This window comes from Emiliania huxleyi, assembly GCF_000372725.1.
Source record: "Emiliania huxleyi CCMP1516 unplaced genomic scaffold EMIHUscaffold_24, whole genome shotgun sequence".
Lineage (NCBI taxonomy): Eukaryota > Haptophyta > Isochrysidales > Noelaerhabdaceae > Emiliania > Emiliania huxleyi.
In genome coordinates, this window is record NW_005200250.1 from 258413 (window position 1) to 281895 (window position 23483).

Genomic DNA, 23483 nt, shown 5'->3' on the forward strand with positions numbered 1-23483 from the left:
ACCTGGACGAGGTCACATGGACAACCAAGAACTGGCACGGCCTGCAAATGCAGCGTTTGTCTGTCGTCCTCCACACCGCTGTGGCCTGTGGCGTGGCAGACGGTGAACGAGCTAGCGTGCGGGGAGAGCGCAGAGCGGCATTGTGCATGGTGCGGAGTGCATTGCCGTTCTTAACGGAGTCGCTTAGGCGGCTCCGGTGGTGAGCCGGTGTGTGTGCCAGTCCGCGCCAGTCCGCGCCCTTGTCGAAGAAAGAAAGAAAGAAAACGGACAACCCAAGGGAGGGACGGGAGAACGGATGTGTGCAGAATTCTTTTGGCAGTGCGCCGGGCAGAGGCTCTCGCCAGCGCGTGTATGGCCAGTCAAGCCGGCAAGAAGTCGGGCAAGCGCAAGGAGGCGCAGGCTCGCAGGGAGACGCAGGCTGCCGCAGAGGTGCGCCGCTCCGCCGCCCTGGGGCGGGCAGCGGCCGAGGGCCTCGGTGGGGAGCGCTGTCGCAGGGAGACGCGCGCTGCCGCACCCCTGAGAGTGCGCATCCGTGCCCTCCGCTCCGTCCGCCTGACCGCGTCCTCCGCCTGCGCGCGCGCGCAGGAGGACGGCGAGGCGCTGGCTGAGCGCGTCGCAGCGCTGGCGGGCGACAACCAGACCGACGCTGTCGACGCTTGCTGCGGTGTGGCTGACGAGGGCTTCCGAAGGGGAGCCCACGAGCTGGCGTTCGCGGTGATCCGTGCGAGTCTGCACAAGCATGGCCTCCAAAACGACAAGCTCTGCCGCCGCTACTTCTTCCTGCTGGACACGGTGGTAAAGGCGCGCATGTCGGCAAAGAAGAAGCCAGAGGGGCCGCCCAAGATGCTCTACTTGCGCGAGATGCTGGGTCGGGTGCCGGAGGTGCTCTCGGGCCAGCTCGCCCTGCTGGGCGGCGTCGACGGGGTCAAGGCGGGGGAGCGATGCGTGCTGATGAAGGAGCGCGGCGTGATGGTGATCGGGCTCTCGCTGCTGGAGTGGCGGCTGCTGCTCGAGAAGCAGGCGGGCCCAAAGATGGAGATGCAGATGATCTCGGGGGTGGAGGAGGCGGTGGTGCGCGGTCTCTCGCAGAGCGAGGGCATGTCGGACGCGCAGGCCGAGATCAAGCTGAGCTGGAACGCGTGGGCGCTCAAGCTGTGCGAGGCTGAGGAGGGCACGCCCCAGCTGCGCGGCAAGTGCCTGCTGCAGCGCACGGTGCTGCTGCTGGCGCAAAACAGCTTCCAGAAGGCCATCGACAGCAGCGGCGAGGTGATGCGGATCCAGCCGGCCAACAAGCACGCGGCCGCGCTGAACGCCACCGCGCTGCACAAGATCGGGCGCAAAAAGGAGGCGGCGTCCGCGGTGACCGAGCTGATCGGCGCGTTTCAGCGGTCCGAGGACCAGCACGTCCAGGACGAGCTCGGCGCGCCGCTCGAGCTGGTCGTGTCGCTGCTGGTGGAGATGCACCGGACCAAGGAGGCGCTCCGCCTCCTCTCGCAGCTCCTCTCGCGCGTGTCCGGCCCGCGCCACCAGCCCCTCTTCTTCGGGCTCGCGCGGCTCTACGCCAAGCACGGCCTGAACAAGGACGCGCTGGTGCTCAAGCTGCCGCAGCTCTGCACGCGGCCGCCCGACCGGCGGACGTGGGACCTGCTCAAGTCGATGGCGGAGTACACCCCCGCGGCGGTGGAGCAGCTGCTGCAGTCCTACATCGACGAGGCGGGCCCCGGACGCTTCACGCACGTGCCGCAGATCACCGAGGTGATGTGCAAGCTGCCGTTCGGCGCGCACGGCTCGGCCGCCAACAAGGCGCTCAAGCTGCTGCAGCGGTGCGCGTCGCAGGTGGCGCCCGACCGGCCAGAGGACCTCAAGATCATCGTCGAGGACCTGCGCGCCTTCATGTCGTCCAACATCCCGCCGACGGTGAGCGAGCAGTTCCCTCGCACCATCGAGTCGCTGCTGCTCGCGTACTGCGAGGCGCTGACGGCGCAGCACACTGCCGACGCGTGGGAGATGCCTGGCGACCTGATGAAGCGCGCCTTCAACGGGCAGCCGCCCGTGGTGCTGCTCGAGCAGCTGCAGCGCTCGTGCCTCCGCCTGCCGCTGACGTCCGAGAAGACGCTCTGGGTCGTCTTCCGCCACCTGTCGCCCGACTCGGGCGTGGCGCTCGTGCGGACCTGGCTGCTGCAGAACGACGCGGCCGCCGACGTCGACAGGATGGAGCGGTGCGCTCGGCACTTCCACATGGCGAAGGGCGAGCACGCCGCCGCGCTCGATCTGCTCCGCTGGGCTGAGTCGCGGGGGCTGCAGGTGCCGGCTGAGTCGACGCGGAAGTGGCGCGAGCTCTACTTCACCGTCTTGCGGGCGACGGCGGAGGAGCGTGCGACGACGATGAAGCGCGGCGGCGCCTTCACCAGCGGCGGCCTCGACATGGCCACGCCCGCTGTGCACGACGGCGGGTCGGAGGAGGGCGCGGTCGCGATGGAGCTGACCACATTCCCCCACTACCGCTCGCAGCTGACGCGGCTCGAGATTCCGCTGCGCAACATCACGCTGACGGAGCGCGGCGTGCTCGCAGAGAAGATGGACGTCGTGGCGCCGCACGGCGGCGGGGAGGTTGACCTCGAGGGGGGGGGCGCCGAGGCTTGGCAAGGGGGGGCGCGCGAGGGCGGCGGCGCGCGGGAGCTGTCGGAGCGGACGCACCGGCACCTCGACCTCAACGGCGCGCTGATGGAGCCGGGCGAGCTGCTGCAGCAGCCGGCGTCCAACGGCGCCGACTGGGGGGAGAGCGTGCCGTTGCTCGAGGAGGATGGCGACGCGGCGCACGAGCGCAGGCTGGGCAGGCCAGAGGAGGATGCGGCGGCCGCCGACGGCTCCGCCCAGGACGCGGCGGCCGTGCCGCCGGCCGACGCGGCCCGCCCGATGTTTTCGCAGCAGCAGCTGCAGTACGCGCAGAGCCTGCTCAACCAGCTCGGGCTCAAGGGCCACGTCCCGACCAGGCTCGAGGACGAGGAGGCGTGGCGCAGCTTCGTCGCCGAGCTCTTCTCCGCCTACGGCTGGACCGTGCTCGGCGCGCACTACTCCGACTCGCCGCAGCACGTGCGCAGGCAGCAGCTGCTCGGCGACATGGAGCGGCTGCAGCAGGCGCTCCGCGAGCTGTCTGCGCGGGGCAGCCAGCAGCAGCAGATGGCCGCGGCCGAGGGGGGCGCGGCGCAGAGCATGCGCGGGCTCGAGTGGCTGTACCGGCTACTGCAGGAGCATTGCGCGGCCGGGGCTGCCGGCAAGGTCGACATCGACGGCGTGGACACCGCCGAGGCGGCCGACACCCTCGCGTACGAGATGGGGCAGCGCGCGGTGTGGCACGAGCGCTTTCAGGGCGGCCGAAGCGGGCAGCAGTGGCACGCCTTTGTGTACGCGCCGCTGGCCTCGCGGGCGCCCTTCAAGCTCGCGTTTCTGCACGCCGCGGACACGCTGGTCACGTCCGCCGCCGCCGCGACCGAGGGCGGCGAGGGGCAGGAGGCGGGCTCCGTGGAGAGCCCGCTGCGCGACAACCAGCAGCTGCAGACGTGCAAAAAGATGCTCACGCCCGACCCGAGCAACGCGCTCGCCATGGCGCAGAGGATGCTGGACGAGACGGCGCTCCGCAGCGAGGACGGGCAGGTGGAGGCGCTGCACATGCTGAGCGGCGACGCTTGCTTCGCCCTCCGCCAGTTCGGCGACTCGGTGCACCACTTCCAGCACGCGGCGGCGGGGAGGCGCGAGTTCAGCCCGACCGGGCTGCCGGAGGATTCGGTGATCGAGCAGGTCTGCGCGATGCTGCAGGAGGGCTACCCGGCGGCGCAGGTGACGCGCGTCGCGGAGGACGGCTGCCTCAACGAGGGCGCGCACGCGGAGGGTTGGGTGCTGCTCGTCAAGCTGCTCGCCGAGATTGTCGACGCCGACTCGGCGCAGGAGCAGGTCGCCGAGGAGGAGAACCGCAACATGGTCAACAAGCTGCTGATGCTGCTCGGCTCGAACGTGACCAACAAGCGCGAGCGGGATGCGCGGATGCAGCGCTGCCTGCAGGAGGGCGCCGATGGCGGCGACTTCACCTCGGCGTCGGGCCGCAAGGCTGGCCGGAGGCCGCGCGTCGAGGACGAGGCGCCCATCGACACCGACGCGCTGCACGAGTTTTGGAAGAACGTCGCGCCCGAGGAGCGGCCGGCGCTCTGCCGCGTGCCCATCGCCGACCTGCGCAAGGCGGTGTTGCAGCTCGCGGCCGCAACCGCCGCCGAGCCGCGCGACTCTGGGGGGAAGCAGCAGGGCGAGAGCGAGGCGGTGGCCCTGCCGCCCGAGTCTTCGCTGCCGGCGCAGCTGCTCGACGTCTTCGCGGACGAGCCCGCGAGCATCGCCGACCCGGGCGTCGCACCGGGCCTCTCGTGGTCGGACGCGCTCTGCGAGATCCGCTCGCTCGCCGAGGCCTCCTCCTCGGGCGTCAACAGCTCCGAGCTGCTCGAGGTGTCGGCGTACGGCCTCTTCTGCCTCGACGGCGACGCCTTCACGCTCGGCGCCGCCACCCCGCTGGCGCCGGACGGGGACGCGACCGCCGAGGGGCAGCCGCCGGCTCCGGAGGTGCCAGCGGGCAGCCCCGTGAGCGCCCTCATCGCCAGCGCGCCCTCCCCGGGCGACCACAGCAAGGCGCTGGAGCGGCTGCTCGCCGTCGAGGCTGGCTTTGAGCTCGACGTGCCGCACAAGGAGATGCCCTCGCTCGACCTCGGCGCGCAGGTGACGCCGGAGCAGATGCTGCTCCTCGTGCGCACCCTCTCGGCGCTGCACCTGCACGTTGGCGGCACGCTGCCGCACGCGGCCGAGGCCCTCTCCCTCCTCTGCCAGCGGCTGCTGCGCAAGAAGCCGGTGCGCGCCCTGATGGCTTCGCAGCGCGCGGTGGTCTCGCTGCTCTCGAGGCTGATGCTGCGCGCCGTGCGCTCCGCGTTTGGGAAGGAGCGCCAGAAGCTCAAGGCGGAGGAGGCGGAGCGGGCGGAGCGCGAGCTGCTCGAGGAGCTCGCCGCGGCGGAGCGGGCGGAGCGCGAGCAGAAGGAGGGCAAGGACGCGGACGCCGCGCGAAAAAAGGCGAAGAAGAAGGTCAAGAAGGAGCGGAGAGCGGTCGTTGAGGACGCCGCCGACGACGCCGGCGGCGGCGGCGCGGCGAAGGCCCCGACGCCGAGCGCAGCCGCCTCTGCGCGTGGCCGCAGCCCTGAGTGCGGCGCGTACGCGGACTGGGGGACAGCAGCCACCATCGCTTCGGCGGCGGCGCAGGCGGCAGCGCAGGGGGCGACAAATCACAGCAGCGGCGGCGGCGGCAGGCGGGCCGCCGGCGCGGGGGGCGGCGCGGCGCGCCGGCAGCAGCAGAACCAGGGCGGCGGCAGGGGCGACGCCGAGGGTGACGTCGGCGACGACGAGGATTACGCGGCGCGCGAGGCGCGCGAGGCGGCGGAGGCATTGGCCGTGGTCGAGGCGGAGGAGGCGGCGCAGCGGGCGTGGGAGGCGGAGCTGCTCGCGACTCCGTCGCCAGAGACGTGGGAGACGGTGGCCAAGAGCGGGCGGCGGCGCGGTGGCAAGGCGGGAGGCGCCGGCGGCGACGCGAACGGGGTGGACGCGGCTCCCGCGGGCGGCAGCGGCGAGGGCGTGGCGGGCGAGCGCAACAACGGGCGGCGCAAGGGGCGCGGCGAGGCCGGCGAGCAGCAGGGCGCGGGAGGGCCGGCCGCGGAGGACGAGGTCGAGCGCGAGGGCAGCGCAAAGGGGCGGCGGAAGAAGAACAAGCCGCGCGCGGCGCCGCCGGCGGAGGGCGGCGGCTCTTCTGAGGGCGACGAGGCGCTGGCGGCAGCTGGCGGGGACGGGGCGGGCGCCGCTGACGGCGCGCGCAAGGATGCGGGCTCGATGGAGGGGGGCAAGACTGCGGGCGGGCGCGGCTCCAACGGCACGGCGGCGCGCAGGCTGCCGAACGGCCCCTCCAGCTCCGCTTCGGACCTGGAGCATTTCGGCGACGAGGTCGACGGCGGCAGCGGGGCCGCCTCGGACGGCGCCGGCGGGGGCAAGCGAGGCAAGAAGGGCAAGGGCGCCAGGGAGACGCCCGAGAGCGTGCCCGTCGGGGGCGGCGCGAGCGCCGTGGGCGGCGCGGGCGCGTCGGGCGGCGGCAGCGGGAGGCGGAAGAACAAGCAGCAGCAGCAGCAGCAGCACTCGTCGCAGCAGCAGCAGCAGCAGCAGCAGCAGCAGCAGCAGCAGCAGCAGCAGCAGCAGCAGCAGCAGCAGCAGCAGCACTCGTCGCAGCAGCAGGCGGCGGCCGTGTCACCGCCGCCGCACGAGGCGGGCCCGTCCAGCTCTGTGGCAGGCCCCGGCAGGCAGGGCGAGTCCGCGATCGAGGCGGTCGCGGCGCCCGGCCTGGAGAACAAGACGGGGCAGCACTCCTGCTTCGTCAACGTCGTCGTGCAGACCCTCTGGAACGTCGAGGCCTTCCGCGACGAGTTTCTCTCGTCGGAGCCGCGGCCGGGCGCCGAGGAGGAGGACCGCTCCATCTACAAGGCGATGGCCGAGGTCTGCTCGATGATGGAGGACGGCGCCTCGTCGGAGGCGGTGACGCGCGAGAGCTCGCGCGACACGCCAAAGGCGACCGCGTCGGCGCTCAAGGAGGCGCTCTTCCGCCTCGACTCCAACTTTGAGCTCGGCGAGATGCACGACGCGACCGAGGCGCACGAGGCGCTGCTCGAGGCGCTGCACCGCGCCGTTGAGGAGCGCGCGCCCGCCCCGCCGGACTCGGGGCCCGCGGCCGCGCCGGCGAGCGGCGGCGGCGCCGGCGGCGCGCCGTCGCCCGCCGCGCGGCGAGAGCCGCGCAACTCTGGCGAGGCCAAGGGGGTGACGAGCGGCGACTCGTTTGTCAAGCGCATCTTCTCGATGAAGATGAGGCTCGAGTACGGGCAGCCCGCCGACCCGAAGGAGGAGCCGTGCAAGCCCGTCGTCTTCGACCAGTGGACGCAGTACGTCACCGCGTCGGAGCTGCGCGACGCCGTGCGCGAGCTGCGAGAAGCGCGAGGAGGGCCCGCGTTGGCCGCGAGCCCGCTCGTGCGAGTGCTGCGCAAGGAGGCGGGCACCGAGCCGCCGCCGCCGGGGCAGGCGCCGGTGCCCGGCTCGTCGCGCAAGCTCCTCCTGCTGCAGCCGCCGCGCGTCTTCTCTCTCGCCCTCGGAGCGGACACGGCGCACGCCTCCAAGGGCGAGATCTCCGAGTCCCTCGACGGCATCCAAGAGAGGCGCGCCGCCCCCCGCCCCGCCCACCCCTGGCCCCTGCTCGCCGCCTCTGGGAACACCGCGCCCGCGGCGCGGCGCACCCCTCCGCCACCCCCTCTCCCCACCGGCCCCTCGACCCAGGATCGACCTGCGGGACGTGTACGAGGAGCTCGGACGCGGGCAGGCGGGCTCGACCACCTGCCGGCTCGCCTCGCTCACCGCATTCTACGAGTCGCACTACGTCTGCTTCTGCTACTCGCGCGCCGCCGGCCAGTGGATACACTACGACGACGACACGCGGCGGGTCGTCGGCCGCGACTTCGAGGCGGTCAAGCAAAAGTGCGTCGCCGGCCGCCTCCACCCGCAGCTGCTCTTCTACTGCCGCGAGTGAAGCCGCGCGCGCGACTCGGGCGAGAGCGCTTTTCCACGCCCGCTGCCCGCCGATGGACTTGTGATGTGTTGAGAGAGAGGACATCGAGACTGTGCGTGGCCGCATCCGACTCTTGAGCCTGACTGGGTCCGCGAGGGCGCGTCGCCCTCGCGGCGCGGGGGGGAGACGAGCGCATTCGAGTCTGTCTCTTCCCGTGCCTAACCGATTCCTCCCACGACTCCATGTGCACCATTTGTAGTAAGGATCTGGAAGTCAAGCGATTACAGGCGAATACTACGAAACAACACAGTGCAACGCTGACGCGAGCTCGCATGCGACATATGCTACCAGGTCAACATATGTCCTCTCTCTTCCATCCAGCGATACTCGGCCAGGATTTCGGCTCGGAAAACTCTCTCGGCTCGGGGACAAAGTTTCCGCAAGTTGACCGGGATTGGCCGCCGAATATCCTGTTTCCGCAAGTGTTGACCGGGATTGCCCGCCGATATCCTGTCCAGGACTTGCCCGACGTTGCCCTGCATGGTGTCGAAATCGCCCGCAGCCGCTCGCACTGGGGCGGTCTCTGAGAAGTCCAGCCCTCGCGTGCTCCAGTTCTGGGCGTCGTGCTGGGTGGTTATCACCAATGTGTACGCCATCGGATGGTCGATCAGCGGCATCATGTCCGACGGAACGGCCTCAGCAAATGGCTCGGAGATGGCCATCCTTTCTGTCGAAATTCTCGGCGCCGCGCTCACCATGCTCGGGGCCATCGTCTACTCCTGCTGCTCATGCTTCTGCTGCCGTGGCATCTCAACTTGGTTCTTTTGGCCCCTGCTCATCATTGGCATGCTGCTGCAGTTTATTTGTGCCGTTGGAATTTCGGTCCGCGCCACCATCTCGTGCTCCTTACCCGCGCCCCGCACTCTGGACCCGCTTCGCGGGGATCCCCGTCGGGGCCGTGGCCCGTTCTTCGACATGCCGTTCTTAGACGACTATGACAAGTACTATGACTATGACTTTTCTGCCTTTGAAGACTGGGATGACTTGCTAGAGAGGCTTGACACTTGCAGATTCGTCCTGCCGTCCTTCGCCGCCGGTGCGGCCATGTGTCTCCTCGCCGCGCTCGCCGCGGCTCGCCTCATGATCCGAGCCGTGCGCGCGCGCCGAGCCGCGGCGTCGGCCCGGGCGGTCGAGGCGAGTGCGCTCTCCGCCAAGCGGAACACGGGCGACGCGGCCGATGGCAAGCCGGCCGATGATAGAGTCTCGGTCGGTGACACTGTATTCGCCTCGAACGGCATCATCGTCGGCTACTTGCTTCTCTCGCTGCTCGTGTGTGGCTGGGGCCTCTCAGTGCTCACCATGTTGAGCTCCGACTCCATGCAGCGCGTCCTCTCTTCCGCCCCGCCGCCGTCGCACCCACCGTTCCCCCCCGCGCCGCCGGAACCACCAATGACATATCGCTACTTGCGCCCCCCGCCGCCGTCACCGAGCCCGCCGCAACCACCTTCGACGCCGACGCCGCCAGGCCTGCCGCCCACGCCGCTGTGGCCCGTCGGCGGCTCGCCGTTTCACGTCAGGAGCGGCCCGTGCCGGCGGGTGGGTGCGTGCGTGACATCGAGCAACTTTGACGTGCGCTCCATCTCAGACTTCCCCACCTACTCGTCCTACTACTCGTACTACTACTCATACTCGAGCTTGCAATCAGTCGACGGCTATCGGGACTATGAGCGTTGCTCGATCGATGTGACGCCAGAGGTGGAGCTTTCAGTCCTCCACTTCGACACCGAAGAGTATAGCGACCGCCTCGTCGTCACCACGCCCATTGGCGCCCGCCGGCGTTCGTACTCGGGCACCATAGGCCCCGACGGCGTGCACGCTACCCATCTCGACTGGAACTCCGACGGCAACTCTCGCCGCTCTGGCTGGGCCGTGTGCGCACGCGGGGCGGAGGCCGACCTCATCAGTGAGGCCGAGAGCGCCGTTGAAGACGGCGCGTTTTACAAGCGCGGCCCTGCCTACCCTTGGCACGTCCTGACCAGTGCATTCGCCTTCCCGACCGTGGCTTCCGCGGCTGCGGCCATCGGCGTGCTTGCCGCCTTTGCCGCGATCTGTCAGTCACTTCCCGGTGCAAGCATTAGCTCCGACCCCGCCCATCCGCGGGTCTCGCGCAAATTTGCAATCATTGGCCGTCTCCTGGCGGTGATCTCTGGCCTAGGCCACGTCGCAGCATGCATCGGGCTCATGACGACCATCGGCCAGGCCTGCGGCAAGAATGGAGGCCATGCAGTCACACATTGCGTGCACCTCTACCCGCTCTTTTCGATTGGTGTGAGCGCGTGCTTGATTAGCGCCGCCATGTCCACGTACCTGTTTTGCGACCTCGCACCCATCGCGCATACTGCCGCTCGCGGCGACCCCGTCTCGCGCATCCTCTTCCAGGGCGCCCACCACCGTCGCCTCATCCTCACCACGCCTGTCCTCTGGACGATCGACCTCTTTGTCTCGATCATCCAGATCGTCATCACCTCGCGCTTCTCCCCGTGGAGTAGCATGCCGGCCGCATGGATCTTCTCTGCGCTAGGGATCGTCTCGCCAATCTTCGGCTTCGCGGGCTCCTTCCTGGTGTGCAACCGGCGGTTGCTCGGCCCTGGCCACGACGACACGCGTCTCATCGCTATTGCCATGCTTGGCACGCACACTCTCCTCGTCGGTGTCATCACCGTCGGCGACTTTGTGGTCTCCTCCTCATACAACGGCGGTGGCACGTGGACGTACATCATCGGCTGCCTCTTGCATCTCGTCTCTTTTGCCCTCGGCGGCGCACTGCTGAGCCAGGTGGTCACGATGCCCAAGCACGCCTTGGGCAGTCACGGCGACGAGGCCGAGGCGCGCGAGGGCCTTATGATGGTGAGCGATGTGGACGCGCGCGTCGATCGCAAGCTGCAGCATATTGTGGTTGACCAGGACAAGAAGATTATGATGTTGGTCGGGCAGCAGAGTAAGCTCCTCGAGATGCTCTCCGCACAGGCGAGCCCGCAGCACGCGCACGACAGCGGCGCGGCGTCCTCGCAGCAGGAAGCCGGCACGGCACAGGGACAGGCGCCGTAGCTATAGGCGTGTGGGCGATAGACTGCCGCTGCACGTCGGTTCCGCTGCTCTTGGGGGGGGTTGGGGGGGGTGGGGGGGGGGCGGAGAGCGGGCGCGAGATATGACTGCGAGGGCACTCGATGCAGTTCCTTGTGAGTCCCGACGAATGAGCATTGTGTCGTATCGGCGGTGTGGGCTTCAATATATTTTCAGTAGAGTATGGCCGCGCGGCATTTCGTAGATGACAGGCAGCTTGGCCACTTTTCACACCTCTAATCCAAAAACGAACGCCAAGACCTAAGTATGCAAGAACGCCAAGACCTAAGTATGCAATAAGGACGCAAACTAAACCAGGCGGGATCGGCGCGAGCATCCAGCGTTCCTTGGGTTTCCCGACGATGCGCATTGGCGCTCCGTTTTGCGTCCTCGCTGCCGCGCTCAAGCCTACACCATTGCTCGCAACTTCGCTCCTCCCATTGTCGCCATCGCCATTGGCTGCCCTGGAGACGTATCTCAAGGCGCCTAACACCGGCGCATCTGACTGGTTCGACGACTCGGTCGCGCTCGATGGCGACACCCTCATAGTGGGAGCACAACACGAAGGCACCGGTTAAAAGAAAGAAAGAAAACAGACAACCCAAGGGAGGGATGGGCAAGGCACCGGTTACGTCGGGTCGACCAACGTGAGAATTTCTTTTGGCCGGCTTCACGCTACCACAATGCCGCACTTTTTGCTCAGCCTCTCCATCCTCGCACACGTCCTCGGCCCGTCGCGGCCGCCCTCAGCCAGCGCTCGAGCAGCTGCGCGCCGGGCGACGGCTCTGCGCGCGGCGGAGCCAGCCGCGGAGCTCGATCGCATGTTCTTCGACCGCGCCGAGCTGTTTGTGCGGAGCGGTGCTGGCGGCGTCGGCGCCGTCTCGATGAACGGGCAGCGGCCCGTGGGTGGCAACGGCGGCGCGGGCGGCGACGTGGTCCTCCTGTGTGACGGCTCCCTCAACACGCTCGGCCACCTGCGCGGCCGGGCGTCGGTGCGCGGCGATCGCGGCGACGACGCCCGCGGCAAGGAGTCTGGCCGCAGCGCGAGAGAGGCGATCGTGCGCGTGCCTCCCAACTGCCGCGTCTCCGAGCTGGAGAGCGGCGACGCCGTCGGCGAGCTGCGCGAGCCGGGGGAGCGGCTGCTGATCGCCGCCGGCGGCCAAGGCGGCGAGGGGAACGGAGACGGCTACCGACGGACGAGGGATTCGCGCCGCAACTACCCGCCCGGCGGGAGCACGCGCGCGCGCCTGCTGCTCTCGATGACACTGGTGGCGGACGTGGGGCTGATTGGACACCCGAACGCCGGCAAGTCGACGCTGCTGAGGGCGGCGACCCGCGCGAGGCCAAAGGCGGCAGACTGCCCGTCGAAATACGCCGGTGGGTGCTGCAGAGTGTGATTGAGTGGCTGGCTGCTGCTCAATAGGTTGCGGACTACCCGTTCACCACGCTCGTGCCCAACCTGGGCGTGTGCGAGGGCGGCGGCGGCGCCATGCTCTGGCTCGACATCCCCGGCCTGCTGGAAGGGGCGCACGAGGGGCGCGGACTCGGCAGGGCCTTCCTGCGGCACGTGGAGCGCTGCCGGCTGCTGCTGCACCTGGTGGACGGCGAGTCGGCGGAGCCGGCGGCGGAGTACCTCGCCATCAACCGCGAGCTGCAGCTCTACTCGCCCCGCCTCGCCGCCACGCCCCAAGTCGTCCTCGTCTCAAAGGCCGAGCTGCCGCACGTCGCGGAGCGAATCAACGAGACGGTGGCCGCGATCCGCGCCGTCGCGCCGCACGGGCGCATCCTGCCCTTCTCCGCCCACTCTGGGCTCAACGTGCAGCAGCTGATGCAGCGCACGCACGCGCTGCTCAGGCAGGTGCAACACCAACAGGCGCAGGAGGCGGAGGCGGAGGCGGCGCCACACGGCCACGGACCGGACCGCACTTGATATCTCGTCTTCGTTGCGTAGTCGGTTTCTTTTGTGCAATGCTATTAGCTGCTAAAAATCACCGTATCTCACTCGCCCGCGGTACATGGTTGACGTATAGTGTGGCAGGCGCGACGCGCGGGTAGAGACGCGACAACGGACAAGACGACGCGAAGGCGCTCTTGTCAACTCCGTCTTGGGTCTCCTCACTCCTGTGTCCGGACTCTCTGTGTTCGCGCGCAGCGCGATGCGGGCGTGCGCTCCCGCGCCGCCTCTCTACTTCTAGCTGGCCGACATGCCGGCGGTGCGGTCTCGGGACGTAGGAGTACGCCGCACGCGCGTGCTCGCCAGGCCCTCTTTCGGAGGGACGAGCCGCTCCTCGGCCCACCCCGCCACCGGCTGACCGCAGGCTCAGACGGCGCCGAGGGTCGGTTGCGCCTCCTCCGCTGCCGAGCCATCGCCACCCCCGCCCGCCTCTGCAGCCTGAGCGCTCGGCAAAGGGCCACCCGTCTGCTGCCCGCCCGGCCCCCCACCCCCTGCCTCACCCCCCGCCTCAACGCCAGCCTCATCGCCGCCCTCACCGCCTGCTCCGCCGCCAGCAGACACGCGCTCGCTGCCCGTCTGCATCGGCTCGGCCGCTGGCGGGACGCCGTCCGCATCGGCGGAGCCGCTGTCTGCGGCCTGCAACGTCGACTCGCCTGCAGAGGCGGCGGTGGCCTCGGCGGCGGCGGCCTCGGCCGCTGTGGCCTCGGCGGCGGTGGACTCGATCCCCATCGGCTCGCCCTCGGGCAGCGGCTCCTCGTCGAGCGGATACTCCGTCTCGGCTGCCGCCTGCTCCTCCTGCGCCGTCTCTGGGAAGCGCTCGCCGCCGTTCTGAGGGTTCATCGGCGAGGCCTGCCACCCCTCAGCCGCCTGCTTGAAGGCGTCGCGGTGCAGCAGGTCGGGGTTGGCGGCCTTGACCTTTGCGACCTCCGCCTTCATGAAGACGTTGTAGGCGCTGAGAGCACGCGGCACGCCGGGCGCGCCGCTGCCCTCCTTCTCAATCTTGCGCTTGCGGCTCCGCTTCGCGGCGCCGCTCTGCAGGGAAGGCTGCAGCGCCGCCGGCTGCACCTGCACGGCAAAGACGCCCTTGCACTCGCTGCACTGCACCGACGTGATGCCCTCGGGGAGCTTGACCTGCAGGTGCTGGGCGCAGCTCGGGCAGGTGACCTGAAACCACTGCAGGAGGCCTGCATACAGCGTGGACATCTCGCACGCGCGACGGTGTCACTTGGTTCTGTCGCTTGTCATGAGGGGCGACGTTTTTTCTTTTTGCCTATTCCAAAAGTGATTGGGGACACCTTGTGGCACCCCCCCCTCTCTTGGCGCTTTCTTAAGCGATCCACGTGTAGTTTATTTTTGCTTGGGCGGACCTCATGACGGGGTAGGTAGGGTAGGTCTGGGCCCTCCCGTCGGGTTTTTCCCTCTTCCACGCTGGAATTTTCACAGCATAAAAAGAAATTTTTCCGCGGAAATCACGATGTCAACCCTCCCCAAATGGGTGATCTGATGCTTGTAGGGCTTGAGAGTGGCCTGCCATGTCACAAGAAGGACTGTGGTTGCAGGAGAGTACCACCAACCATCACTCTAGTTGGTATAGTACCCCACCTTCACCCCTCCCATGATTTCTTTTTTAGTTTCCCTGAGTCGCCTCTCAGCCAGCGGGGCGGCTGGCCGACGCCCAGAGAGGCGAACCCTCGTGGCCGCAGCGGGCGGCCGCTCGAGCGGCGCGACGACGAGCGGCGCTCGCGGCCCAGCAGCGACGGGCCCGACTCGAGCCGCCACCCGATTGACGACGACTCGCCGGATGAGCTGCGCGGCGCCGACTCTGACGGGGCGAGCGTCGCAGCAGGCGCTGCGCGGGGTGGCGCGGCGGGCGGTACGAGTCGCGGCGCGGCGGACGGCGAGCGCTCCTACCGCATCCCGAAGAGGCAGGGCGCACACGAGGTGATGGACTCGACGAGGAAGCGGGAGCTCGAGGCCAAGGCCAAGGCCGAGGCTGAGCTGCTGCGGACGCGTGAGGAGGCAGCGAGGCGCGAGCGCCGCGGACGCGCCGACCAGCGGAGGGCGGAGCTGCAGGCGCACGACGAGACGTGGCGGCGCGAGATGGCGGCCCACACCGAGCACGCGCGCTCGGTGGCTCGCGCGCTCCGCGAGCACATCGGGTGGCACTGGCGGCCGAGCAGCGACGCGTTCGCCCGCTACCCCGAGGGTCTCCTCCGCATCCCCGAGCGCTTCGTGGCCGTCCACGTGGACCGGGTGGTGCTGCCCCTCCTCGTCCGCTGCGTCGAGGTGGAACTCGAGGGCGCGTATGCCAGGACCGCCTTCCGCGACGAGTTCCTCAGCGAGGGGAGGTACGCCCGGCGGGTCGACCTGCTGCCTGTCGCGCCGCCAGCGCTGCAGCTGCTCGACCGCCTCAGCAGCGCGGTGCGCGGCATGGAGATCGAGCTGCCGCGAGACCCACGGCGCGCCAGGTACGTGACCGACGCGCGGGGCCGGCGGGTGGGGTGCGCCGGGGGGGCGTCCGGCGCGGCCTACCCCGGCTTCGAGAAGACGTGCAAGACCTTCGACGAGGCGCTGTGCGCGGCGGCGACGCATCTCTACCAGGCAGGCGTGGTTGCTCCCTTCCAGAACCCGGAGCTCTGGCGCATCCCCGACAGTGGCACCCTGCGGGTCACCGTCGAGAAGCGCGCGACAGCGGAGGGGTGGGAGCTCTCGGGCGCCAGGCGCAAGACGGGCCCGGAGGCGCGCAAGGAGGGGAACAGAGTCATGCGCCGTCGGGGGGCCACCGCCGACGGCGGCATCAGCCGTCGGTACCCCGTGCCGCCGCCGCCGCCGCCACTGCGGCCGTCGCCACTGCCGCCACCACCGCCGCCCCCGCCGCCCCCGCCGCCCCCGGCGCGAGGAGAGCCGCGTCCCCCGTCTCTGTCTGTGGAGTGCGGTCAGTCGAGTGGTGTGCGTTTTTCCGAAGGAGGCGGCAGTGCGTATGGGGGTGTGGGAGAGCCATCGGGGGACCACTCCCCCCTACAGTCGGCGGACGGCGTGCGGCCACCGCCGTCGGCACCGCCCTCGCCGCCACCCGCACCTACCACCCCCACGAAGGACGCCGGCGGCGCGCCACCTACCCCGACCACGCCACGGCCACCATGCACGCGCTGCGGCCTGGACCGCATCCCCGACGACGCCGAGCAATGCCCGGATTGCGGCTGGCCCCTCGACGAGACCTGGGACGAGCACGAAACATACCACTGGCAGGATGGCAACGACCTCCGCTGCTGCGCGTGCGGCGAGCTGTGGTCGGCGAAGGTGCAGCACTGCCTGGGGGACTGCTGCGGCGGCCCCGTCGAGCCAGTCGATGGCTCGTGGCACGTCGAATGGGTGAGCGGAGGGGCGCTGCACTCGGAGATGCCCGTCTTCTTCAATGGCCGCTACCGTGAAGCAGACGTGGAGGAGGTCCGCCTCGGGGGACCGCGTCCGCCGCCCCGACTTAGCTCTGGCGCCGCTGGCAGCTCGAGCGCACACGCGGACCTGTCGCTGGGCGGGGCAGGTGGCGAGGGCGAGGCGGCGCCGAGCGACCGCTGGCGAGAGGCAAGCACCTCGCCACCGACTACGCCGAGGAGGCGAAGCGGAGTGCCAAGGCCGCGGCGTGCGCGGCCAACAACTACGACTTCATGACGTGGGCGGCGAGCACGCGCGGCGGCATTGGCCGCGAGGCGGCGGAGTGGTTCACCACCGGCTTCGCCGCCAAGGTCGCCCTGGCGCGCTCCGACGGCGAGAAGTGGCGAGTGCGCAACGAGCGCAAGCGCCTCCTGCAGCAGCACTCGGCCATCATTGCGAGGCGCAACTGGGAGATCACCCAGCGCAACGCGTGGCCGAGGATGGGCGGCGTGGCGCCGCGAGCGCCGCCAGTCGAGTAGTAGCGGTAGGGAGTAGAGGTAGTCGTCTCAGTAGTGTCCTGTCAGAGCGTCCCGTGTCGGTCAAGCAGCGTCTGTCGGATAGTAGGAGAGAGTGTGTCGTGTGTCGTGCGGATCAGTCCTGTCTGAGTAGGGGAGGGGAGAGACGGAGAGGAGAGTCATTGAGCCTTGGCACCAGCCGGGCAGTGGGTTTGGCCCTGGCATCAGCCGGGCATGTTGTTGATTTGGCCTTGGCATCAGCCCTGGCAGGCGGGCACGCGGGACATGCACAGGCGCCAAGGGGCGCAGAACCGACCTAACCCGTCGGAGGTGGGGGGAAGGGAGTACCGCCGGGTTCCCCTGCGTGAGCGCAAGAGTAACCCCAAGAGGGCTGAAGATGAGCGGTGCGCGCAGGGGTCGGCGTGACGGGGCGAGGGACGCGCCGCGCGGGGCGCCGCCTCACCGGCCCAAGTGGCGCAGGGCGAGGCGGCGAGAACCGAGCGAGCACGTCCTCGTGAGCCCCGTGGCTCCAACCAGGCCCTTCCTTTTTTTGAGCAGGTGTGACGCCGCGCGAGCGACGCTCCGAGATCGCCCGAGATAGCGCGGCGCGGCGGTGGGTGAGGTGGGGTGGGGTGGAGTGGCGTGGCGTGGAGCTCCGGGATTGCGCGAGATTGTGCGAGATCGCCCGAGGTCACGCGGCGCGGCCCGAGATCGCCCGAGATCGCGCGGCGCGGCCCGGGGCGGAGTGGATGGGTTGGGAGCGAGGGGGCGGAAGTGTTCAGTGCGGTAGATGGCGAGCTCGGGGCGCGTGAGCCGGACTTGTGAGCCGGACCACCTCCTCTTGTTCCCTGCGTTGTTGAGCCAGGACTCAACATACTCGGGCTTGCTCATCCCAAACTGTCACTCCCCTTTCTCCCGGCCGGGGTGGGGCGCGCGCGGGGGCGGCGGGTGTGCGGCGGGTGTGCGGGATGTCTGTGGGCCCGAGAGCGATATGCCATGTCCGCCTTGCGTTTGTTTCATAACATCGAAGGCTAAGCTCAAAAAATAAACTACACGTGCCTCATCCGCTTTCTCTGTCTTTCATCGGCGCCAGTAGTCGGGCCAGCTGTCGGGCCAAACACCACCATGCTCTCCCTCCCGCCTCTCGCCTCTGTCGCGCTCGACAACGGCGTCGCACGCACGCCTCCGATGGGCTGGATGACGTGGGAGCGCTTCCGCTGCACCGCCGACGGCGGCGACGTGGCGGGCGGCGGCGCGTCTCAGCCCAGCTGCGCCGAGGACCCGGAGAACTGCATTTCGGAACGGCTGGTTCGGCAGCACGCCGAGATCATGGCGCGGCCGGAATGGAGGGGCGCGGGCTACGAGTACCTAAACATCGACGACTGCTGGGAGAATTGGAGCCGCTCGCCGGGCGGCAAGCTGGCGCCCAACTCGACTCGCTTTCCGCACGGCATGAGGGCGCTTGCCGACTACGTGCACTCGCTCGGGCTCAAGCTCGGCACGTACAACGACATGGGCACCGAGACGTGCGGTGGCTACCCCGGCGAGTGCAAGGACGAGAGCTGCTCGCTGCCGGGCTACATGGGTGTCGACGCGGCGACCTACGCGGGGTGGGGGATCGACTCGCTCAAGATGGACGGCTGCCACTCGGTGCACACGCACGGCGTGCTCGACCCGGCGTACCGCTGCATGGGCGAGGCGCTCAACCGGACGGGCCGGCCGGTCCTCTACTCGTGCTCGTGGCCAGACTACATCCGGACGGCGCCTTGTCCGCGCCTCGAGGCGGCGCTGGAGGCACTCGCGCTCGACGCGGCACGCGGCACGCTCGAGCGCGTAGGCGAAGGGCGAGGCGCCGGTCAACTACACCGAGACTGCGGCGCGGTGCAACATGTGGCGGATGTACAACGACATCCAGGACTCTTACGAGTCGGTGAGCGGCATCGTCGACTGGGTTTGGGACCCGCTGCCGGTCGCTGCTCCTCGCCCGCGCCTCCTCGTCACGCCCTCGTGCTGTGAACAGGTGGGCGACCACGCCGAGGCCAACGGCATGCTGGCCGCGCAGGGGCCCGGCGCGTGGAACGACCCCGACATGCTGCTCGTCGGAAACTTTGGGCTCTCGCTGCCGCAGGCAAAGGCGCAGATGGCGCTGTGGTCCATCATGGCCGCGCCGCTCATGATGGGCAACGACCTGCGCCGGCTGTCGGAGGAGATGAAGGCGGTCCTGCTCGCTAGAGAGGCGCGCCACGGCCCTCGGCACAGGCAGGCCCGCACGCACACCGCACCGCACCGCGCGTCACGAGCCCGGCCCCGGCCGGCAGGTGATCGCCGTCGACCAGGACCCGCTCGGCAAGCAGGGCCGGCGCGTCTTCCAGCTCAAGGGCAGCCAGTGCGGGGCGCACGACGTGTGGGCTCGGCCGCTCGCCAACGGCGACACGGCGGTGGTGCTGTGGAACCGCGGCGTGTGCGGCACCCACTCGCTGCTCGGCTTCGACTGGCCGACGGTCGGCGTGGCCGACGCGAGCAGACGGATGGGCGTGCGCGACCTCTTCGAGCAGAGGGACCTCGGCGTGCACGCCGGCTCCTTCTCCGGCTTTGTCGACCTCTCGGGCGTGCTCATGCTGCGGCTCTCGCCGGCGGAGGGCGCAGAGCGCTGGGGCGCGTCGTGAGGGGCACTCGTTCTCCCGTCGCCGATCATTGCTTCCCCCTCGAGGCGGTGCGGACTGCCGGAGGCGTCGGTCTCCCCTCTGCCCGTACGACTCTCGCTAAACCCCCTCGAGGGCAGACCACCTCTCGGCTCGAGCACGCTGCGGCGCTCTCGCTCTCGCGGGGGCGCGAGACGCGCGGCTCTCTCACGTGGGTTTGGCACTACTCTAGGCTTTTGTTCTTACGTCCCTCGCCCGCCCCAAGACAGCGTGCACTCTGCTACACGAAGTACTTGTACTCTACCTGTATGCTGTGCGTGTGGGAATGGGACTTTCTCAAAGAAAAAGAAAGAAAGAAAACAGACAACCCAAGGGAGGGATGGGAGGACGGCACGCCGCCACCACACAGGGATTTTAAGGAGAGGTGTGTGATGCGCTAGCCGTCGCCCACCCTAGGGAGTCTGCCTCTTCCTATCTCTCTTCGCAGTCTCTCGCCGCTTCTCGCTGCAGCCTTCATGCCACCTCGCGGTCGTCCCACTCTCGTCGTTCTCTCCCTTGTCATTTCCTCCTCTGTCGCGTCGTTCTCTTCTGTCTCGTCCTGCGACGCCGCCGCCTGCCGGTCCCTTGTTCTCGCGGCTTCTTTCGCCTTTCGGCGCAACTCCGTCCTCCTCGCGGCGTATCCTGGCCCCTCGAGTGTATCGAGCTCCCCTCGCGCAAGGACCACATTTCTGACTCCCACTCCGAGCATTTGCCTCCAAGTCATATCGTTGCTCAGGTCCACTCTCTCTTCGAACACTCGTGCCTCTACGGATGATGCCGGCGCTGGGGTCCCCTTCGGATGCATCGTGACATCTGACAACTGAATTTCCACTGGTTCGTCCTCCTCGGAGTCGTCTTCCCCCGCTGCCTTCCGCTCGGCATGAGACTTCTCAGTGTTTGACTCTTCCATGTCTGCGTTTCTTCACCTCACTTGCGACCCGAGCGCTCACCTCCCGCCGCCCCGGGCACGGCCTCCCATCGTCGGGCCTGGCCGGGCCAGATACCACCCATGCCAACACTCAAGGAGATCCAGGAGGCACGGGAGCGGAGAACCGAACGGAATCTCGCATCGCACGGCATCACTCGTGGCGACAGCGCCACGCCCGCGTCGGCTACTCCCTCGAGCCCGAGCAGTAGCGTTATTTTTGGGCTCGGGATTGTTGGCATGGCAGCAGGATACGCGGCGCTCGCCTTCCGCTTCCGCAGCCTCACGGCCGGTCCTGGACGCGAGCGCTTCCGAGCCGGCAGCGCCGAGTTCCGAGCCGCGCAGCAGGCTGCGGAGACCTTCTCGCGCGGCTCTCGCCGGAGGGCAGAGGCATTCTCAGAGACGAGGTGGCGAGAGCGGTCGCGAGGTCGGTCGCGATACGGAGCGACCGATGAGGAGTCGCGCCGGCGCGCGGAGCAGCAGAAACAGCGCGACCGGCGCAGCGAGACGCTATCCCCGGGCAGCCTCGGTTGGGCGCTGGGTGTGCTGCAGCTACGGTCGCTCGAGGGCCTCACGGAGCGCGAGGCGAAGGCCTCGTACCACAGGCTCGCCAAGCAGTGCCACCCGGACACTGGTGGCGCGAGCGCTGACGCGGAGCAGTTCAAACGCATCGGCGTCGCCTACGAGGCCATCTCCAAATTTCTCCGGAGCCGCAGAAGCGCCCCGTGACCGCTTCGGTTCTGTGGAGGGTGCATGCCGCTCACAGGGACATTTCAGCCTCCGGTCATCATTGCTCCGGACATTCTCTCGCCAGCCGGACCGATGCCAACTGTGCACGGTGGTGCGGTCAGGTCGGAATTTACGCGGATAGGGGTTAGGGCAGTCGCGGAGGCGGTTGGTGTGTCATAAATCCAGCCGGCACACCCAGATAGGTTCACTCAAAGAGAAACCAACTAGGCGGCACGATGTTAAGATAGTGATCACTGTAGGCACAATCAAGTTCAAGAATCATGCGCGGGGTCGGCAGGGCGAGAAAAAGTGTGTGTGTCCCTTTTCAACACTTTCATGCGCACACGACGAGCGTACTGCTCATGTCCCGGCCGTCACGCCTTAACGCGCCCATGCGCATACAGAAAGCGTTCCCTGACTGCGCTTTCGGAGTCCCTCTCTTTGAGCCACGTCTCGGTCGACAGCCCGGTCGGCACCGGGAGCCTCGCTTCCACTCCTAGCTCGCGGAGCAGGCTGACATTGCCAAGATTGACGGCGGTGCCATCCTCCTGCAGACACCTCGTGCTGAGTACCTTCAGTCGCCAAGCTTGCCACGGATGCGCCGGCTCGCCGGACGGCGGCGAGAGGCGCCCCCCCACCGCGGCGACCCCCGCGGGGCAGCAGTCGCCGCCGTTGTTTGCCGCCTCCCACCCGAGAGGCGCTTTGCAACTATGCAGTTCGAGAAAGTGCGCCAGAACAACAAGGCGGTTGATGAACTTGTGTCGGTTGTGGTAGATGGCGAGCTGGCGGTGCACGCGGAACCCGTGCGTGTCGTAGTAGAGCGAGTCCCAGCCGTGCACGCTCAGCAACGTGAGCGGTAACCTATGCGGCGGTGGGACGCGCGGGTCGGACCACTCGACACACGTCCCCGGCAGGTGGCGTTTGGTCGGTGGTGCGGTGGGAGATCGGCGTAGGGGTGCTCTGGCGGAACGGCGCACCGCGACCCCACGTGCCTCCAGAGCACAGAGCCGAGCCAGACATCCTCCACCACAAATTCCTTCGCTGGCATTGGTAGGACGCTGAGCGAGTCCATCTCTGCCCTGATGCCTTCGTTGGCGGCCAAGGCCTGCACGAGGCGACGCCCGATGGCGAAGAAAGGCCCACAGGCGTACGGGAAGGGCCCGTGGCACGTGACGTTTGGGACGGAACAGCGCTTCGCGAGGCCCGTCCTTCTCGCCGCCATGTTTGAATAGCCTCGTTGTGGAGAATACGTGGTGAACTGAAACTGGCGCCCAGGCTCGTAGAGCGTGTGGTACCAATTATGGTAGCCCAGGTACGCGTGCTTTCTCATTCCCACGGGCACCGACTCGAGAAGACGGATGATCGCGGGAGGGTGCAGGTAGACGTCATCATCGGCTTTCCCGATGAAATGCGCATTCGGAAAGGTGGCAATGGCGTGGGATAGCCATGCCATGAGCGAACGAACCGGCCCCATCCGCCGCCCCAGGACAGCTGGCACATCGGTGCAGAGCACACCCGGCTCGGACCTCTCCGGAGCATCCACAGGCAGCCCACCACACCGCAGTACGAACCGCACAGCTGCCGGCACCCACTGCCTCTCCAGCGCCTCACCCCATGTCTGCCTCGCGGCCGCTCGCCGCACACGATATTTGACCCCGTCGTGCGACGTTCCGCTGAGCACGCCGATGGCAGCTATCATCCTTTGATCGCGGCCTCGCGAACGCCTGCCAGGCATTGTGCTTGCGATGCGCTTTAAGGAGGACGGGTGTCGCGCTGTCAACAGCCTGACACCTGTCTGGTATAGCCAGCCGCCTGCGCTGTGCTCTTTCGTCGGAGCTCAGTCTGCTCTGTAGCTGCCTCGCCCGCGGCAGACGCGTGACGAGTGTCGCTGGCACACCCCTCCGCTCGCAACGAAAGTTGTTCCTTTCAACACGTACGTCATCTCTCTCTCTCTCTTCTCTCTCTCGGGTGTAAACGGGTGCCCCTACGTACATAGGAACGGGCGCGAGAATAGAACGGACCTGCGCGGCCAGGAGTACCGCGAAAACTGGCGCGCAGAGAAAAACGCGTGAGCGCCGGAGCGAGTGCGCGAGCCCCGTGGCTCCAACCGGGCCCTTCCTTTTTTGAGCAGGTGTGCCGCCGCGCAAGCGACGCTCCGAGATCGCCCGAGATAGCGCGGCGCGGCTCCGAGATCGCCCGAGATCGCGCGGTTCTGCGGCGCCTCGGCATATCTCGGGCTCGGCGAGGCGGATGGGTTGGGAGCGAGGGGGCGCAAGTGTTCAGTGCGGTAGAAGGTGAGCTCGGGGCGCAAGAGGTGGCCTGTGAGCCATCCGGCTTACATTTACCCTGCGTTCTCGCACATGGAGTGCGAGGTATCTCGACTCCTTCCCGAAAAGTCACTCCCCTCTCTCCCGGCCGGGGTGGGCGCGCGGGGGGGCGGCGGGTGCCTTGCGTTTTGTTTCATAACATCGAAGGCTAGCTCAAAAACAAAATTCCCCTCAACGACATGGATTTTTGTTGGATCGAGGGCGTCAAAAATGTCAGATTGCTCCTACGGGAATGT

At 68.4% G+C, this 23483-nt stretch overlaps 7 protein-coding genes across 7 annotated transcripts; 5 read left to right on the forward strand and 2 right to left on the reverse strand.

Moving 5' to 3' along the window:
- Positions 1-351: 351 nt before the first annotated feature.
- On the forward strand, positions 352-10729 carry EMIHUDRAFT_463325 (hypothetical protein; the record flags this gene model as incomplete). Its single annotated transcript, XM_005778764.1, has 3 exons — positions 352-7250; positions 7393-7590; positions 8140-10729. The coding sequence occupies 3 exons, from the start codon at positions 352-354 to the stop codon at positions 10727-10729; spliced, it is 9687 nt and encodes a 3228-aa protein (XP_005778821.1).
- An 836-nt stretch (positions 10730-11565) lies between these two features.
- On the forward strand, positions 11566-12674 carry EMIHUDRAFT_64566 (Spo0B-associated GTPase; the record flags this gene model as incomplete). Its single annotated transcript, XM_005778765.1, has 2 exons — positions 11566-12135; positions 12168-12674. 2 exons carry the CDS (start codon positions 11566-11568, stop codon positions 12672-12674), a joined length of 1077 nt encoding a protein of 358 aa, XP_005778822.1.
- A 390-nt stretch (positions 12675-13064) lies between these two features.
- Positions 13065-13901, reverse strand: EMIHUDRAFT_205413 (hypothetical protein; the record flags this gene model as incomplete). The annotated part of the gene is made up of 3 exons (XM_005778766.1): positions 13065-13143; positions 13258-13323; positions 13417-13901. 3 exons carry the CDS (start codon positions 13899-13901, stop codon positions 13065-13067), a joined length of 630 nt encoding a protein of 209 aa, XP_005778823.1.
- A 741-nt stretch (positions 13902-14642) lies between these two features.
- EMIHUDRAFT_205414 (hypothetical protein) lies at positions 14643-16609 on the forward strand (the record flags this gene model as incomplete). The annotated part of the gene is made up of 5 exons (XM_005778767.1): positions 14643-15119; positions 15246-15505; positions 15630-15672; positions 15795-16145; positions 16310-16609. The coding sequence occupies 5 exons, from the start codon at positions 14643-14645 to the stop codon at positions 16607-16609; spliced, it is 1431 nt and encodes a 476-aa protein (XP_005778824.1).
- Positions 16610-17710: 1101 nt separating this feature from the next.
- Positions 17711-19251, forward strand: EMIHUDRAFT_205415 (hypothetical protein; the record flags this gene model as incomplete). The annotated part of the gene is made up of 4 exons (XM_005778768.1): positions 17711-18307; positions 18423-18536; positions 18606-18803; positions 18922-19251. 4 exons carry the CDS (start codon positions 17711-17713, stop codon positions 19249-19251), a joined length of 1239 nt encoding a protein of 412 aa, XP_005778825.1.
- A 1024-nt stretch (positions 19252-20275) lies between these two features.
- On the forward strand, positions 20276-20920 carry EMIHUDRAFT_205416 (hypothetical protein; the record flags this gene model as incomplete). Its single annotated transcript, XM_005778769.1, has 1 exon — positions 20276-20920. The coding sequence occupies one exon, from the start codon at positions 20276-20278 to the stop codon at positions 20918-20920; it is 645 nt and encodes a 214-aa protein (XP_005778826.1).
- A 374-nt stretch (positions 20921-21294) lies between these two features.
- On the reverse strand, positions 21295-22619 carry EMIHUDRAFT_205417 (hypothetical protein; the record flags this gene model as incomplete). Its single annotated transcript, XM_005778770.1, has 2 exons — positions 21295-21781; positions 21898-22619. 2 exons carry the CDS (start codon positions 22617-22619, stop codon positions 21295-21297), a joined length of 1209 nt encoding a protein of 402 aa, XP_005778827.1.
- Between the last annotated feature and the right edge of the window lie 864 nt (positions 22620-23483).